The 18,036-nt window shown below is 52.8% G+C and overlaps 1 protein-coding gene across 1 annotated transcript; it reads left to right on the top strand.

Moving 5' to 3' along the window:
• The first annotated feature begins 1,263 nt into the window (after window positions 1-1,263).
• Window positions 1,264-17,879, top strand: TTL (tubulin tyrosine ligase). The gene is made up of 7 exons (XM_074578772.1): window positions 1,264-1,650; window positions 5,746-5,824; window positions 7,570-7,802; window positions 10,725-10,860; window positions 10,958-11,227; window positions 12,230-12,373; window positions 13,939-17,879. Exons 1-7 carry the CDS (start codon window positions 1,494-1,496, stop codon window positions 14,054-14,056), a joined length of 1,137 nt encoding a protein of 378 aa, XP_074434873.1. The 5' UTR covers window positions 1,264-1,493; the 3' UTR covers window positions 14,057-17,879.
• Window positions 17,880-18,036: the final 157 nt, after the last annotated feature.

Here is an 18,036-nt window from a genome sequence, read left to right as displayed (position 1 = left end):
AGGGAGGTGCTCCAGTCCCATAATCATCTTGGTTGCCCTACGCTGGACTCGCTCCAGTAGTTCCCTGTCCCATGTATTTGTTGGAAATACATCACGATTTGTAGCAGCCAAGATGCGCATGCATAGACATTCCTCATAGAGCGTCTACAAGGAAAAAAGAGGACATTAACCAAATCAATCACAGAATTGCAGGGGTTGGAAGGGACCTCTGGAGATCATCTAGCCCAAGATCACCTAGTCCAACCCAAATCAAGAATTCACAGTTTCCGTTACTGATAGGTTTGTGAAGATAAACCCGATTTGGGGGGTGAAATGTGATTTCCAGGTTCTGAATTTGCGAGAGAAGATGTCTTTGGTCTGCTGCAGACTTGTTTAAGAGGACAGAAGTGATGGTTACAAACAAATAAGATGTCTTCCCAAAGAGAAAAACCAAACTAGGTGACAACGCATGAGAAGGACGCATCTTCAAGAAAACTTAGAAGATATCAAGGAAAACGCGGTTTGAAGAGTGGAATAGGTTAAGAAACGGAGGTGGCCTGTTGGCTCTCCAGTCCCAGTGTCGCATGGCGGAAGCACTGCGTCACCCCTGGACACGGGCCAAGGCCTGAGGGGGCAGAGCCGGGGAGGCGACCTGGCCCTTTCCTCCCTTAGTGCCCCCCTTCGGCAGCGGTTCGTGGCTCTGGTTTATCAACATCCTTCTTGAACCGGACACCGTTACCTCGGAGCAGTCTGACGAGCTCCCAGCCGGGGGGCACAGCCCCTTCCCTCCACCTCCCGGCCCTGCCCCCGTCGGTGGGGCGGCGGCTGCCGTGGGGGCTCGGGGCCGTGCCCGCCGAGCCCTTCCCCGCGGGGCCCCTCCAGCTCCAGCCTCTGCCACTGCTGACCTTCCCCGAACCTCACGGCGCTCCTGGAGCCTCCAGCCTGCCTGGGTGCCGCTGGCCGCCCGCCTGCCCCCCGCACTCTGCCTCACCTCCCTGGGCCTCCGAGCTCCTGTGGCGACGGGCCCGTCGCCAGGGCCCCGGCCAGACCAGGCCTGTGCCTCCGGTCGGCGACACCGAGACCTGCGTCGCTCCCTCCCTCCTGCCCTGCGGGACCCACAGGCCGACCAACACCAGTGCCCGCTGCGCCCCGAGCGGACACCGCCGGGTGACCGGGACACCCACACCAGGGAGCGGCGGGGCCGGGCCGGGCCGGACCGTCCGAGGCGGGGAAGCCGCTTCCCGTTACCGGGTGGCCTCCGTGACGTCACTGCCTTTTCCGGGAGGGGGGTGTGGTTCTGCTTCCGGGTCAGCCCCCCGCCCCGGGCAGGCTCGGGCGGGGGCGGCGGCGGCCCCGGCCATGCGGAGCCGGGCTCGGTGGTGGCGGCTGCGGCCGCGCAGGGCCCTGCCTAGGCTGCGGCGGGGCCCGATGTGGCGCCGGGGGTAGGGTGGGGCGTCCCGTCCGTCCCCCCCTCTCATCCCCCTTCCTCCTCGTTCCCCTCTGCCGCCGGCGCCATGTACACCTTCGTGGTGCGGGACGAGGGCAGCAGCGTGTACGCCGAGGTGAGCCGGCTGCTGCTGGCCAGCGGGCAGTGGCGGCGCCTCCGGAGGGACAACCCCCGCTTCAACCTGATGCTGGGCGAGAGGAACCGGCTCCCCTTTGGCAGGCTGGGTAAGGGTCGTCTGTCCCGTTCCCCCTCCTCCCCACGGCCACCCCCGCCCTCCCCGGCCGCCCCCCTCCCCGGCAGCCGGGCTGCCGTCGTGCCCCTTCCCGCCCCGCCGCAGGGTGGGGTCCCCCGCAGTCTCCCGCCGGCCCTGCGGACGGGGCGTGCCCCGCCGGGGTCCCCCACCGTTTAGGGGGTGGGGGGTGTCGTCCCCCGGTCCCGGTCACCGGGACTGCCGCCGGCAGCGGACCGTGTGCTGGGGGCCCGGCGGCCGCCCCGGCCCGCCTCGCCCGGGACAAAGGAGAGTGGGAGCGGGGGGCTCCGTGCAGCCCCTTCCCGGCCTCCGGCAGGGCTCTCCGCAGAAACCAACCCCCCTCCCCTCGGACCAGCCCCCCCTCCAGGGCCTCCCGTCCTGCCCCAGCCAGGGCTCGAAGGATCCCCCTCCCGAGCTGCCGGAGGGTGGTGTCACCGGTAACTCCCCCAAAACAGCCCAGCTTGGGAGCTGGGCTGCGGCAGAGGGCACCCGGGGACCCCCCCCACCTCGCATGTTGCGGACCCTCGGGGTCCCTGGGTGCAGCCCTCGCCTCCCACCCTGGCTGCCTCGTCCCCCAGCAATGCGTTTGGTGCCGTTTTCACCGTTTTAGGGGCCTTCAGTCACCCAGCGTGGGTTCGTGGGGAGCGTGATGGTGCCCGTGGCAATCCCCCTGCCAGGCGCAGGGCAGGGACTTCGCGGTGCTGAGCTTACGGGGGTGTTTCTACGGTTTGGGGCAGGTGGGGAAACAGGTCTGAGCCAGGCACGCTCAAACCCTCGCCCCAGAGCCCAGGCTGGTGGGGCTGTGCGTCCGCAGGGGCTTGGTGGGGGTGACAGCACCTCTAGTCCCTGCTCGGAGCAGGGTGAGGGTTATTCCAGTGGCTCTGTGTGTGCGTAGGGCCAGGCCACCTCCCTTCTTCCTCCTTTTTCCCTGCTGTCTGACCCCCTCTGTCACTCTGCTGGGCCCCGGGAGCTCCCCTGTGCATGCTTGTCCCCTGTCTGCCATGGGCATTGTCTGTCCCGTGTCAGGCAGGGCTGTCAGGCGCAGCCACCTCAGCCTCCAGAGTGCCACACGCTTGCCTGCGAGCGGGGAGAGCCGAGCCAGGCGCTGGCAGCCTTGCAGGGCGCGGCGGGGAGAGCAGAGATGCACTGTCATTGCCCACAGCTGGGGGTGAGCCGGCAGGAGCCGCAAGGCTGGCAGGTCTCCGTGCGGGGTGCCAGCTGCCGAGCTGGCTCCTGTCACCAGGCCTGTCAGGAGGAGGTTTGGGATGAGGACGCTGCAAACCCCAGCAGGGCAGCGTGTTTCCCTCCTGTGGTCCCCCGCGTCTGCAGCTGGCAGCTGGCAGGACCCCCCTGGCCTCCCTCCCCACCCTTGGTCCTGGTTTCTTCCTTTCTGGGGTGATTTTGCAGCACTGCTTCTGGCTGCAGAAATGTTGGAGCAGGAGGAGGCCCCCCGTCCCTGCAGCTCCGGGGCAGGACAGCTTTTGCAGCTCCTTCCTTGCAGTTGAGACCCAGCGCTGACTGCTCATTCAGGTTTGCAAGTCACCGGCTCCAGCACCTCTTCCCTTGTCTCCACATGCGTTTGTGAGTGGAAAGTCCCCATCACATGGCGATGCCATCTGGTCACCTCCCAGCGCCGGAGTGTCTGCAGCAGGCAGGGAAACACCGGGAAAGGCTTAAGCAGCAAGGATGCTCACTCAGGCTGTAGCCAGGCACAGCAAGCAGACCTGTGCTTTAAAGTGGCCAGCAGGCAGGGCCTGCGAGCATCTGGCTTCCTTTCCACAGTGGGCTTGGGCTCCTGGCCATGTTTTATTAACCCCTTCTATCCTTGAAAAGAGCCCTGGGGTGATAGAAGGGCTTCAGCAAGCCCTTCAGCATGTGTTGCCATGGGATGCCTGAAAATTCAAGCCATTTCTCACAGCCAAGACGCATTTGTGACCCATGGAGAAGGACCATGCTTTGGCACTGGCCTCTTTAACCCATCCTCCTATAGCAGGAGCTGGTTGCCCGAAATCAGTAGATTCGGGCCAAAAATAACATGGTTATTTCAGTACATCTTCCAAAAAGCTGTACCTTCTCTGGTACATCTTCCTAAAGCTGTCCTTCTGAGCAACTGTTGCATCAAAGCTGGCTTGGTTTGGCTTTCCTAAAGGCTCTACTCAGCAGAAGCAGGCACTAATTCAGGGAACCATAGGGATTTGCGCTACTCAGGGGCTAAGGTGGATCATTTGACATGGGAGAGGGGTAGAAGTGGGGGCTCTCAGCAGGCACCGCTGCTTCTGTCCAGCTGCAGCGACTTCTGTTGCTCTCGCTGATACCCTCATTCTTGGGGGATTGTGCCCTTAAGCTGTGAGTGTCTGTATTTAATGGAAAAGCAGTTTGTGCTAAGGGGAGGGAAAGGAGGAAGAGGCTGCAGAGGATGCTGGACTACGCCCTGCCAGCCGCGGGATGAGTGCCAGTTTATTGAGTGCCTTGGCAGCTTTTTAACCCTGCTAAATGCATGGTGCAGACCTCACAACACGCCCGAGACCTCTTCCCCTTCCCACCTGGTGGTCACTCCTTGCTGACTACCAGACTCCACATCACAGCCCCACTGCTCCATGGAGATGCTCAGGAAACCGACCAGGATGTGCCTCCTGGTGGGTCAGAGTTATCCAACAGCGCTGGTTTCAAAGCAGGTTTCAGCTGCTTCGGTGCTCCTCCTTTCACCATCCCCGTTCCTCCGTCACTGGTGTCAAGGTGGACTGACCACTGTGGGGCAAAGCCCACCTGGAGTGGTGCGATCTCCTCGTGGACCTCAATTCCTCCAGGAACCAAGCAAAATCAATAAACTGGAAACAGAAGGAAGTTTGGTGTTTTATACTAATTTGTTTCAGTAAATTAGTGCCTGGCGGTGCTGGCTACACATTGAGGTACCTGATGTGGCAGATCTCTTCTAGAAGATGGTTTTCAGCTATCTTCTATTTAAAGATTTGTGATTAAAATAGGGACCCAGGTCAGGGCCATGACTTTGGGGTTGAAATAGATATTCACTCTCTGTGATCTTGCAGCTGCTGTCAGTTGTTGTCACTGGTGACCCATGTGTTGCCCCAGGCGTCACTTGCCCCTTGGACATTCATGTTCGGCTGCACTGGTTGTGTGGGAGAGGCTGCGTGGTGTTGTCCAGATTCGTGTTACCCTTTGGGCAACAGCTGCCCCCAGAGAGCTTCCAGCTGAGGGCAAGTGTGAGAAGGTGAAGGCAGGCAGGCTGTGGTGTGAAGTCCAGTATTGGTAAGGAGGTACCCATCTATTTGGCACTCTGTTTGGCACTTGTGAGGCCACAGCTCATTACCGGGACCAGTTTGTGACTCTCCAGTACAAGAAAGGCATAGGAACCCTGCAGTGACTCCAGCAGGGGCCATCAAGGTAGTCCGGGGACACAGGATGACAGTCAAGCACTGGGACAAGGACCTGTAGAAGCAGTAGGATCTTCATCCTTAGAGCTACTCGTACTTTGATCAAACAAGAGGTTGGAGCAGAGACAGCCAGAGGTCCCTTCCCTCCCCAGCTGTCCAAGGGGGCTTGCTGCAAACTGCCAGAGGGAAGCGAGACTCCAAATCTTTTAATGTTTCCCAGTGTTTTGTGATACCAGGTCGCACAGGGAATCCTGCTGTGGATGGCAAAGAAACAAGGCCCTTTCCTAAGCTGTGATCTTTGGATCATGGTGTGCTTCCCGGCATCTTCCTACTGCATTTAAGAGTAACTGAAATCTTGGCTTTTACAAACTGCCACCGGCAAACGGAGAACATTTTTGTGTGGCGCTGCCAGTTCCCAGTGTGAATGAGGAAATTATTATTTTCCTTTGGAAAATGGAAGTGTCAGATTCAAAACAGGCTTGGGTAAATGCATGGTTTTTCATAACTAAAAGAAAGAAATCACAGGGGCCAGTATCAGCTTAGAGCCTGTTCCTGTGCTGCAGGGCAAGGAAATAGCCCTCTTTCTCTTCCCTACTGCACAGGTCCTTTGCACCAAACAGGTGTTTTTCCGTCATTAATTGGGAAGTTTGTCTGACCTGTTTGTTTCCCCTTTTTAGGCCATGAACCCGGACTTGTGCAGCTGGTGAATTACTACAGGGGAGCAGACAAGCTGTGCCGCAAAGCGTCTCTGGTGAAGTAAGAAATTCACTGAAATGTTACATGGGATTGGCAGAAACTTTTCTTCTAACCGTTGTTGAGTCTTGAACCTGTTCAGAGGGTATTTCACAGAACAGCTGCCCTGGAAGTGTCCTAGCATGTGCTGTCTTCAGACTCCCGTGCTGGTCTCTAGAGCTATCTGTGTGCACAAAGAACTCTTTGTAACTTCAGGGGAAATGCCATTTCCACTGAATTATGTCTGCTCGAAACCATGGAGTCTATTGAATCAGATTAGAGCCAAATCAAAAGGGAAAAAAAACCTCAAACATATCTGCTCTTTTTCCTTGTAGACATTTAATTAAAACCTACTCCTTTTATTCTGTTTCATACAGAGATGAGACACTAATATGCCTTTAGCTAATCAGATTTGTTGGTCAAACAAATGCTTGGAGACATCTCCAGGAAGAGCTCTGGGAGTTATTTCTGCATGACCAGCCGTGCTAGGGTCTCCTGGGGAAATGGGGATGAGCTTTCACTGCAGATAACCCTCGTCCCTGTGCAAACTCTGCGGCCATTAGGGCATCTTCATGTCAGAGCTCTTGGCCTCCTTCAAGCGTTTGGTTCCACGTTAGTGCCTGTGCTGCGTCTTGCTGATGCAGTCCTGCAGACGGTGCGTGCTGATCCGAGGTCTCTCCTTCCCCTGCGAGGAACCTGCTCCCAATTGCTTTCTTTACAGTGGTGGTGGTGTTTGTCAGAAACTAGCAGAATATTTTTTTTAAACAAGCACTCATGTCGCTCCCCAGCTGGATTTCTCTGCAACCTGTGGTCTAGAGGCGGTGCGGAAAGTGCTTGCACACCTGTTTTTTCTCTCCTGAAGCTTGGCTGACCTTTCTAACTGCGGGGTCAACCATGCATCAAGCTACTTACGAACGCAAAGGACCACAAATTGCATTCCTCAGGGCTCCCAGGGTGTAACTGACTGATTGCCATTTCAACAGAGAGGCACAAATGCACGGAGAGAGTCAGCAAGTCGTGAGCTCTGCTTTTGGCCTTAAGCAAAGCACAGAGTGAGCATTCAGAGAGGTAGGCAGCTCCCTTCACTCTGAAAGAAAACAGGCCTGGGCTCTGCTAACAGGAGTTCACTGGAATTTCTAGACGTTACTGTTAGGAGAGATGTGCCAGAGAGATCAGAGGCTGCATGATGCAAGGGGGATCCCAGACACCTTGGCTCATGAGATGTATAGCTGTGCTCTTGCTTTCAGTGGGTTCCCAGTGGTCTTCATCCACAGCTGGGACACCTGGTCAGATCTCAGTGGGGACGGGATCAAAGGATAAGCACCAGCACAGAGAACATTGCTGCACTGGCTTCCCTTTTGCCTGTTGTGATCACAGCATCCCGTCCTGCCCTGTTCCATGTTAGCAAACACACCTCCTCGGTTCCCTTGGGCAGAGTTGATGCAGACAATGCCCCGCAGGCTCTAGTTACGTGGAAACTTCTCTACTGATGGTTTCACAATATCCGTAGTATCTACGAAACGTTTAATGAAAGCGTGCAGGTCTGGTTCAAAGAGCAGTGCTCGGCTGCAGGTTGGGATTGCCATGATATCTTTAGGAAAACCCTTATTTCAAGCGTCTAAGGAAAATATAGTAAATAAGCATAGACTATCTGTCAGCTGCTATTCGTCACCAAGCAAAAGAGCTCAGTTAAAGAATTTTACGTATTAGATGATGTCCCTGCAGGTGGGGACACTCTGGAGATTAACAGCCTGTCTCTCTTCACCCAGGCTAATCAAGACAAGCCCTGAACTATCGGAGTCCTGCACGTGGTTCCCTGAGTCGTATGTGATTTACCCAACAAACTTGAAGACCCCCGTGGCTCCAGCACAGAATGGAATTCGCCATCTCATAAACAACACAAGGACAGATGAGCGGGAAGTCTTCTTGGCAGCTTACAACAGGCGGCGGGAAGGCAAAGAAGGCAACGTGTGGATCGCCAAGTCCTCAGCTGGTGCCAAAGGTTCATTCTCCAGAAAAACGAGCCACCTTCTCATTATTCCTTACGTCTTACTTGATCGGTAGAGTCCCGGGGTTTAGCTGAGTCCAGCTGATATCTAGCCTGTCTAAAGGGTTTCACCTACCAGTTCCATGCTAGCCAAGCCAGCATAGGGCTCTCCATTGTCTTTTTGGTGGCATGGGGCTCCTGACAAGCATTGTAACATGCACATGCTACCTAGGACATGGATGGCAGCGAAAGGACCTCCACTTTCCTCAAAGTGCACCTCAAAATATGGGAAAGTTTGCTGCAGGGAGGAGGCAGCAGGGACCAGCAGGCAAGGGGAAGGTGGAGAGCAGGAGATAACCGGGAGGAGGGCAGCAGGCAGGACAGCAGCCTTCAAGGGCAAGGAGCCCAGCTCTCCATGCTGCAAAGACAAGCAATGCAATGTCCGTATGTCTCTTTAATTTGAGTAAGGCAATAGATACCCAAGTGATAGCGTGTCCTTCCCTGTGCCAGGGTCATTGCATCGCTCACTTTACAGAAATAATGAGCTATTAGAGGAGGTAGCTGGACGCAGCTGCAGATGTAATGCTTTGGTAACTACATGCTGTCTGTCAGTTACGGCGGTATCACGGGCACGTTATTAGAATGGTTTTATGAAAACTTGCCTCGCCATGTGTGCAGACCCCCAGGTGGCAGAGCCCGGCCTGATGAAGAACCTGGTCTTTCAAAGGGAGCAAACCCAAACGTATTACTGATATTTACTCACTTTTGATGCAGTCTTCAAAAATCACCAGGGAATGTGAAAGCCAGAGGTGGCTGCAGGGAGGCTGTGTGATAAAATTGTCCTTCACACTGGCGTTCTTCACTGCTCTGCTCTCTTGGCTGTGTTACCCAGGAGCATCAGAAGAGTATGCTTATTTTCACCAGGGAGGAAGGGGAGAAGAGTCCTTTTGTTACGCCAGCGAGGGAATGCATTTCTGTGTAGTGTAACAGTCTGGAAAAGAATCAATCTGGGCAATTGAAAAGGCCGTTGCTGTGGTTTGCTGCAGGAAGGGGGTGTTTAAACTCCTCACATACTTTATTCAAGTGTGATCCCATCTTTCCTGCGTTAGAGCAGAGTAACCTTTCATATTCATCAGTGTGCTGCAGAACTCAAGCTGGGAATTAAAGTGGAACGCAGGGCCTCATGTTAATCTTCTAGAGGGAAGTTTTAAATGTCTGGGGATTACTTCAGATGAAGAGGAAAGCTTGTTGACATAATTGCCGAGGCAGATCTAACTCAGGCATAGCCCCTCACTCAGGACAGGTCTAGTGGAAGCTTGGTTGTCCATCAGTAAAAGGAAAATGAACGTTTTAGGATGTCCTGACTTAAAAGTTGAGGGGTTTTTCAACTGTGACTAGAGGTTTTGATGTTTTCTTTGAGAGAAGGGACAGCTGCCCCACATAATCTGCTTTGCTGCCTCACTGGGTTGCTGACTAGGTGCACAGTTAAGCTAACCTCCCCCTTGATTCACCGTCTGTCCGGTGCAGGACGGGTGCCTGCTGATCCTCCCGCTGCGGGGGCTTTACTGGCTCACAGTGGTGGTGTTTCCCTCCTTCCCCAGTGCACAGCCCTCTGCTTGTACCAATGCAGGTTTCTGCCTGGCTCTGCTGTGATCCAAGGATGAAAAATCTTGTCCCCCACCGCGTGTAAAACACGGGTGAGAAAGATACTTTGATGAAGGGACTTTGTTTTAGTGGAGGACGCGGTGTAGGGGGTGAGTGGTGCAGGGAAGGTGTGACTCAGGTATGCAAGGCATGGGGCAGTGAAAGTACGCAGCTAGGAGCATTTTCCGTGGGATGATGCTGTCAAACCCTGCCTGTGCTCCAAACCTGTTCTTTCCCCAATGCCCCCTTGAAGAGTGGTTTGTTTTGTTTGTTTTTTTTTTCCTTTTCACTCAGTATTTCCTCCAAAAAAACCCGAAATTAAGACTATGTCATCAGCTTTAATCAAAAAAGTTAACTACATGCCTGAAGACTGGACATAGTGCCAGGGAAGTGTTAGGTAATTTTACCTCATCTGGTTTATCCCTCACGTGGCACCATGCCATCCCTTTATCAAATCCCAGAAGGGATATGTTCTCTCTTCATTGCTCTGCAACAGTCGTTTTGTATCTGGGCTCTCGCAATAAATGAACAGTGACAGCTTCAGCCAAGATGTGGCCGTATTTAACAAGGCACATCTAACTCCTTTAATGAAGAGCTTCCACAGCAGGGGAAAACACTGACTACATGGGTGAACGTTTTGAAGCAGTTCTTTTCCTAATTCAGCAGTGGTTTTAATAGTAACTTAAATGAACTCGGTGAGCGGGGCAACACTGCGCAAATGTGTGTGTGTGGCTGCCTCTGGCAGCCAGAGAAGCCAGACAGGGGGAGAAAGCCTGAGTCTAGGATAAAAACCCCACAGACCTCCCTCCCTACATTTAAAAAAAAAAGAAAGAAAGAAAACACACCGCCAAAACCCCTGTTCTCCAAACTGCTGAAAACCAAAATTGAACAAGTGCTGAACACGTGCGTTGCCCCTCTACCCTCACCAAGCTCAGCTGGGAAAAAACACTGGAAAAGGAAACAAAATCCTCCAAACCAAGCAGCTGCCCCCTGCAGACAAGCCCCAGGCAGGCCATGCCATCTCGGGTACCCTTGGTTCCCATTTGCGTTAGCCCCAGTTACAGGGGAGCCAAATGCCTCGTGGTGCGGTAACAGGGAGATCCCTCTGCGGATTCCCTGCCCGACCCTGAGACAACATGACATCGCTTGGACACCAGCTGTCCCTGCGGCCGTGGGTTCTTGCGTGTCATGTGGCTTTTTGGGCAAACGAGCTGTGATCCACTTGGGCACTGAAAGAGCTCCAGCAAAGGTAGGAGGATCCTCTGGCTAATTTTGTCCTTGTCTTTGTGCCAGGGGAAGGGATCTTGATTTCTTCAGAGGCTGCAGAGCTCCTGGACTTCATCGATGAGCAGGGACAAGTGCACGTGATTCAGAAATACCTGGAGAAGCCTCTGCTTTTAGAGCCAGGGCATCGCAAGTTTGACATCAGGTAACCTTTTCTGCTTTTGTAATAATACCGGCCTCCATTTTCATGCTGTTTCTTTTTGAGCCACTGAGACCACTGTTTGTTTTCTTGCCCCCCCCAGGAGCTGGGTTCTTGTGGATCATCAATATAATATCTACCTCTACAGAGAGGGTGTCCTGCGGACCTCTTCCGAACCATATAACAGTGCTAATTTCCAGGACAAAACCTGCCACTTGACCAATCACTGCATTCAGAAGGAATACTCCAAAAACTACGGGCGGTATGAGGAAGGGAATGAAATGTTCTTCGAGGAGTTCAACCAGTATCTGATGGATGCCCTGAACACAACGCTTGAGAATAGCATCTTACTGCAAATCAAACACATAATAAGGTAGCCATCTGCCTGTTGCATAGGGAAACAACCCTTCAGCGACAGGGAATGTGTATGGACACAGCTGGGGAAGCAGACAGACCGACAAGGGAAGGGTTTCAATTGCACGGATCAGGGGTTGCAACCCAGAGGTAAATTTAAGATAAAGCCATAAACACCCCGATGTCATTGCTCAGTGAAAGGGGACCTCCATAGGTGCTGTTCTTTCGGGATATGTGTCCATGTGTCTGCATTTTGCCAGCTGTGGCTGGAGAAGGATGGAGTGAGATCACTTGGTAGGGGAAGAGGGTAGGTCGAAAGACAGAGGTAGGAGCGGTTGAGGTTAAAAAAGATAGAAGGTGTAAGAGAGGAAATGAAGTGGGACTCAAGTCTGCAGGATCTCACTGCTTCCTCCTCCACCAGCAAGCAGCAGCGCGTCTCATTGGCATAGGTCACTTTGCTTGGTCCACACAGAGCCAGCTACCTCCTGGGCACAGAAAGTGCCTGGAGAGAGATCTCCGAGATCCCGGTGCTGCAGAGAATCTAGGTCTTGACAAAGTGATCCTTCATGGCAGAATTTACTTTGCAGGTGCCCCATTGCTGTTACTTACACCAAAAAGACATGACAGGATCTTTGAGGGATTCAGAGGCAAGTGAGCTCTCAATGGCAGTTCCTTGGGGACCTGCTGCAGACCTCCGTGGCTCTGCCTTCTGCTCCAGGCGCTAGTTGCGCGTCACGTTTTTCAACTTGCCTAATCCAGTAGTGAGGGTGGATGCTGCCCTCCAGCTCTTTGGGAGTTCACTCAGGGCTGTCTCCACAGATGTTTTGATGGTTACACAATCTCACTTACAGGGACCTGGTTACCATGAAGTGTGTTGGATATAGCTTGTAACTTGGGGCAGCCCCAGGGCAACAGGGGACGCCTCCACTTCACTGTGCTGCGCATGTGCCTGCAGAAGCTGCAGTGCTACAGGTGTGCCCACGGGGCTTTTAATCTTGGCTTTCTGTTTTTCCCTTCACAGAAGCTGCCTTATGTGTATAGAGCCTGCAATCAGCACAAAGCATCTTCACTACCAGAGCTTCCAGCTGTTTGGTTTTGACTTCATGGTGGATGAGGAGCTGAAGGTCTGGCTGATAGAAGTCAATGGGGCCCCGGCGTGTGCCCAGTGAGTAATCGGTTTCTCGAATACCCTTGCGATGCCACCAATTCTCATGCCTCACCCAGCGCATGGCTGTGTCCCAGCTCCAAGTGAAAAAGGTGGAAGAAAGTGAATGGCAGGGGAGTTTTCCAGGCTAACCCAGACCAAACGCTGCTCTAAGTGCCAGTTGATTTAAGTGCATTGCTCCTGTCTTTGTGTTTGGTATCCCTCAGCTTCTTTCCCGTGTGAGATGGGGCACTAACTTCAGGTTTTGGACAAATGGGTTTGAATATAACTTGGATCATTTTTATTGACGCTATTGCGTTGAAGTTGTGTTGCAGAATTAACGCTTTGGGGATCAGGTGGTTTCTCAGTCTCTCTTTTGCAGCCACTGGTGGCTGGTCCTTACCTGAACCCGTGATAAATGAGTAGCGTTAAGGGCAGCAGCTGGAAGTGAGTGACTGAATTTGCAGGCAGCAGGACCCCCGAGCACACTGTGGATGTTGCAGGCGTTGGATCAAAGCCTCCACCAGCCACAGGGAGGCCGGGACAGCCAAACAGCCGTGGCTGTGAACATCTCTGCATAAGCCCAGCAGCAGGAGCTGTATTGTGTGATTGAGACGACCGCAGGAGACTAGAAATCTTTGCTAAATGGGCAAGCCCAGCAAAACAGAACAGGCTGTACATCACTACGCTAGAATTTGATTAGATTAGATGTAGATTAAATTAGGTGTAGATTAAATTCTATTAGATCATCACTAACACTAGGCAAAAAATACAGGTCAAACATACCAGACAGCCTGTTCAGCAGCCTTTTCAGAGCTAGGGCTTGGGGAGCTTTCTGCGCCCAGGATGCCCTGTTCACCATGTGCACCGTGCTGCAATACTGCCTTGCACCTCCTTGTGTTGCCTGCGGTGTGGGTAGAATTTGGCTGTCACTGGGTGGATTTGGGTTGCAGCAATGCCCTGTTTGTTGTGTGCTTCTATGGGCACTTGGAAGCCATCAAAAGCGTCTGAGGTAGGTTTTGGCTATTTGTGGCCTCTCCTTTTCAGTGTTATTCTAATTTATAGCACCCATATCACACTGTTCCCGTTTAAGAGACAAAAATTGGCTGCTGAAAGCAGGAACATTCCCAGGAGCTGAAGAAGTGTCTTACCGTCATGTAGCCTTAACTGCACAGGATGAAAGATATCGTTAATTCCAGTAAAGGCAGCTTTGGTACTAAAAATGTCGCAGATGCCAGCATTGAACGGGAGGTTGCATGTGTATTTCCTTCAGCAGAAAAAGTCTGGGGCTTGCTCAGGAGCCTGTTCTGACAGTAAACGTAGGCAATGGAGTTTATGGTCCTGTCCGGCAGAGAACAATATTGGGAATGGGAGCACCCCTGAAAAAGAAGATGGTTGCTGGGGTAGGCAGTGGGGGAGATGGAAATGATGGCACCCTCCTCCCGTTTGCCACCCTGCAGCTACCTGTAATGGGAGCAGGTTCTTGTAGATCCTGCTGGGAAAATGCATCTCTGTCTACAAATGGGTCGGGGGCCTGCTGGTTTGTCCTGCCTGGGCATCTGATTCTCTCTCCCTTTGTCTCTTAGGAAGCTGTATGCAGAGCTCTGCCAAGGAATTGTGGATGTAGCCATCTCTAGCGTTTTCCCCCTCAACGACACCGGGCAGAAGACGAGCCAGCCATCATCGATCTTTATCAAGCTGTGATGATGACAGGAATGCCTCTGCTGTGCACAGGGAGAGACTGCACCCATCGGGTCAGCAAAGTTCGGTGGCTTATCTCAGTATCATGCCAAAAAGTGATAGAGACAGGCTTCTTATTTTCTGGAAAATCATGGGGAAAAACCAACAATACAGGCATCTACACAAAGCTGCAGTGAGCCAGAGCTGCTCAGACAACTCTGCCTGCATTCACCAAAATCCACTTCAGAAACAGCTCGTGTGACTTTGATATCTGAACAAATCTCTCTGGGAGAACAACAAAGTAACCTTAAAATGAAACCCCAACAAGGATACTATAATACTGTATTAGCTCCTCCTTTTCTATAGTGATAACATTGGGTTTTTTAAGGGAATTGAGCGAAGAGTACGATGATCTTCTGGGACATCGTGGCTGGGAAGTTGTCCTCCTGCTGTGTTTCTTCTTTCCTCACCTACTGCATCATTAGTGCCTTAGCTCAGCTCCAAATAGGTGTGACTCCTTTCCTTTGTTCCTGCTCTTATTACATAGGAAGGAGCAAGCTGTCTTGCATCGCAGGATGCCGAAAACCAGGAATACCGAGAATTCAGTTTTCCTTAAGTCATTTTCCAAGCTGGTTGGCCGAACACCCAGGCAACGGCTGGCGAAAGGGTGCTGAACTGCAGGGGGTGAATTAACCCAAGCAAGGAAGGCAATTTTGTTTATTTATAGCTATCCCTTTTTCCTAATGAGATTTGAATCAGCCTTCATCCCAGTCTGATGCAGTTGGATTTTGTTTAAAAGAGGTAGAGAGACCCTCTCGGGGCTCATCGGCAGGCTGTAGGATTTCTGGCATCACTTTTGTGCTAAGAGCGTTTCAAATAGCAGAAACCCCATCTCCTCAGTTTCTTATGAGACGCTGCAGTGAATTTAGGCTTCTCTCTCAGCGTTCACCTTCATGCATTTGAGGCTTGAATCTGAAACCATTCAGCCTGAATGATTTTTATCCTGTTTGATCCAGACAATTTTATTCTCCTCCATTTGACAAATACTGCGATTTTCTGCCCTGAACACAGTCCACAGCTTGGTCCCAGTTTAGGGGGACAGTGGGTGAGGTTTTGTAGACCAGGAGAGAGATCCCTGTATATAGGTTTGCCACACAGATGGGAAAGCAGGTGGTTTTTGGGGGAGGGGAGGTTAAATTCCTTGAGGTCCCTGAATTTCAGCTAGAGCTCTTTGCAGAGCACAATGGCACTTGGAACAGCAGTGGGCTTTGTGGGAGGTGTTCAGGGCTGTGTTCTGCTGCCTCTGGGAGGGAGAGATGGGTGGCAGCGAAATAAACTGGTTCCTGTTACCCAAAACAAACAAACAGGAGGAGATTGTGGAGGTTACAGGCTTCTGGCTGCCTGTGTGTAATAGGAAGTGAACCAGGCAGTGAGATTTCTGCCTCCCCCAGAAGATCCTAGCACTTTGGCGTACTCATCTCTGCTCATGACAGAGATTTCAGAGGTCTTCATGCCAGCAGACAATCCTGGCGTCTTTCTGTAGGCAGGACTGAAGTGCCCAGGCCTCCTTGGAGTGATGCCTTTTGATTGTGCTGTCATGGGATGGACGTTCGTTGCGGCATGCTGTGAATCCACAAGTGGCACCATTTCACACAGGGCCGCTCCTGTCCAGGAGGGAACAGAGTGCTTAGCAAAACCCCACGGAAGCACCGCAGAGAGGGCACATCCCAAAGAGCCGCGCAGGCACCTCTGAAGTCCACAGCGCCCTGAAGCACGGCGTGGATCTGCACCTTCACGGGGTGTGGCGGACGCAGGGTGCACTGGTGCGCACTGAGAAGTGAGAAGGAGCAGGAGCTGTGTGAAAGCGGGGATGCAGCTTTGTTCCCCTGCACTGCAAGCGCTGGCGGGTGGCCTTGCTCCCAGCAAGAGCCTGAGTGCCAGGTCCAGTCTCTGGGTTTGGGCCTCGTGATGTTCAGAAAAGGGACCGTGAATGCATCGGTTCGTGAGACAGGAAGTGCTGGGTGATAAACTGGGAGATAAGCTGGGTGTCGGGGAACGACTGGTTGGGTTTTTTAACATTATGATAGCCCATAGGTGTCAGAATTTCACTGCTGGTCAGGTAAAGCACAGTGGGAACACTCCAAAGTAAAATGTAGGCTATAACGGTTGTTACTCAACTTGCGAAGTTCACCATGTCTCCGTTGGCATTTTCAGATGTTAGCTCATGTGAGCTTAAAAATACACCTTATTGTCCAGCAAAGGTAACATCTAATAGCGGTCACCCTGGCCCGGGATGTGCCTGGGGTGACGGAAAACGTTGGGCTCTTCCAAGCTCTAGAGCAGACGAGCAGAGCGCAACGTGAGAAAAGAAACTTTTCCCCATCGTAATGAAATTATGAGAAATGTTCATTTTCTGGGGTGCTAGACGCATCCCTTTTTTCCCCTTAAAAGGGAAATTAAAAAAACGAATCACTCCCTTACTGCACAGTAACGCGAGATTCCTGCCGATGTAGTGGGATAAGGGCCAGAAAGCTGCCTGGATGCAGGCAAAAGCAGCGGGCCCAACTGGAGCAGGTGGCACCGCCGGGAGGAGCGAGTGACTCGGGACCCTCTGCCTAACTCCAAGGCTTTTTCTTTCCCTTTTTTCACCCCTGATCGCATTGTGGCAAGTCAGCAGCTGGCCATTTCTGCTGCTCAGCTGAAAGTGGGGCTCCAACTTGATGGTTGAGCCATGACCGCAGGCCATGCAGCTGTTCATACCCTTGCCTTTTCAGCTGGGCTTGGGGGAGGTAGCGATTCAGGGACACTTTGATCGTTGGCCTTGTTTACTGAGTTTTTCAGAAATAAGTAAGAGCCTCTGTAGGAAAAAAGCAGGTATCGCATGTATTTACTGCCTGCTCTCAAAGTGCTCCCCGAGGTAAAACGCAGGAGGTAAATGATAAAGGATGGAGACCACAATGCCTGAGGTCTTGCCTGAAATATTAGCTACGAGGTGGAGTAGAGGATGCGTGTGTGGCCGAGGCCTGAGCATTGCAGCCGTGGGTGCACCTTGCAAGTGCTGCTCACAAGCCCTTGTGAGACTTTTGTTTCTTTTTTTTTAGGAATACACAACAATAAATGTTTTCTAGCTTATTTCAGCTAAAAGGTCAATGGGAAAGGTCTCGCTCTCATTCCTGAGCTTTCACAAAGGATGGTGCTGGGTTTCCAGAAGACATCTACCATATTGCAGAATGTCTCTAGTCTTAGTTGTATCCCTTCCTTTCAGCCAGGAAGGATTTCAGGCCCAGGTGCTCTGGCTGTGTTTTCCAGCAGGGTCTGGTCCTGCTGGACTCTGGGTTTCAGGTGACTCCCATGTGGCTTGTCTCATACCAGGTTAGTCGTGATTACCATGTAACAGCTATTGTGCTCCTGCCAAAATCTGGTGGCCGGCCACAGCCCACGGATAATGCTGGAGAAGTCTAAGAAAGGCTCAAAAGCCGCTTCATCCAGGCTTTCCAGCCCTGCTGTGACCAGCGCCCTTTCAGGACTGCTTGCATGTCCCTGCTCCCAGCATTTGTTGTTCTCCACGTGCAGCTCTCCGGGAGAGCAGTGCTGTGCCGTACGTAGGTTCATAATCATGTCTCATTGCCAGTGTCTGTTATGGCAGCCCTCAGAAAACCATGGTGTTGAGAGGACGGTGGGGTACATACAGCGCTGCCAAGCTGGCAGCCCCACGGGCTCCGTTTTGTGTCCCCAGCTGCTCTCACGTCAGCATGTGCGTGTGGGGCCAGCGGATGCCTGAGCTGGTGGATCTCTGACTACTCTATCCACATCTCTCCTAAACCATCATTAAAACATGCAAACCACACAGCCTGCGGTGTTTCCTTGGGCCCCCGGGGCGTCAGGTCCCCCAGAAAACCTTCCTGTGGGCACCTATCATGAGCGATGCCCCCCTTGCCATGCGGGGAACCCAGGAGCCAGCCCAGCCCCACAGTGAAGGTTTCATCACCTCGAGGTGACAAATG

Source organism: Larus michahellis, chromosome 3 (genome assembly GCF_964199755.1).
Source record: "Larus michahellis chromosome 3, bLarMic1.1, whole genome shotgun sequence".
Classification (NCBI taxonomy): Eukaryota; Metazoa; Chordata; class Aves; order Charadriiformes; family Laridae; genus Larus; species Larus michahellis.
This window is presented reverse-complemented; position numbering and strand designations above follow the sequence as displayed.

What these genes read in the sequence shown, in the direction of transcription:
- TTL (XM_074578772.1), top strand. Translation starts at nt 1,494, where the DNA reads ATGTACACCTTCGTGGTGCGGGACGAGGGCAGCAGCGTGTACGCCGAG. An exon ending in CATCGCAAGTTTGACATCAG is followed by an intron (nt 10,861 to 10,957) that starts GTAACCTTTTCT and finishes TGCCCCCCCCAG; the next exon opens with GAGCTGGGTTCTTGTGGATC. An exon ending in CAAATCAAACACATAATAAG is followed by an intron (nt 11,228 to 12,229) that starts GTAGCCATCTGC and finishes TTCCCTTCACAG; the next exon opens with AAGCTGCCTTATGTGTATAG.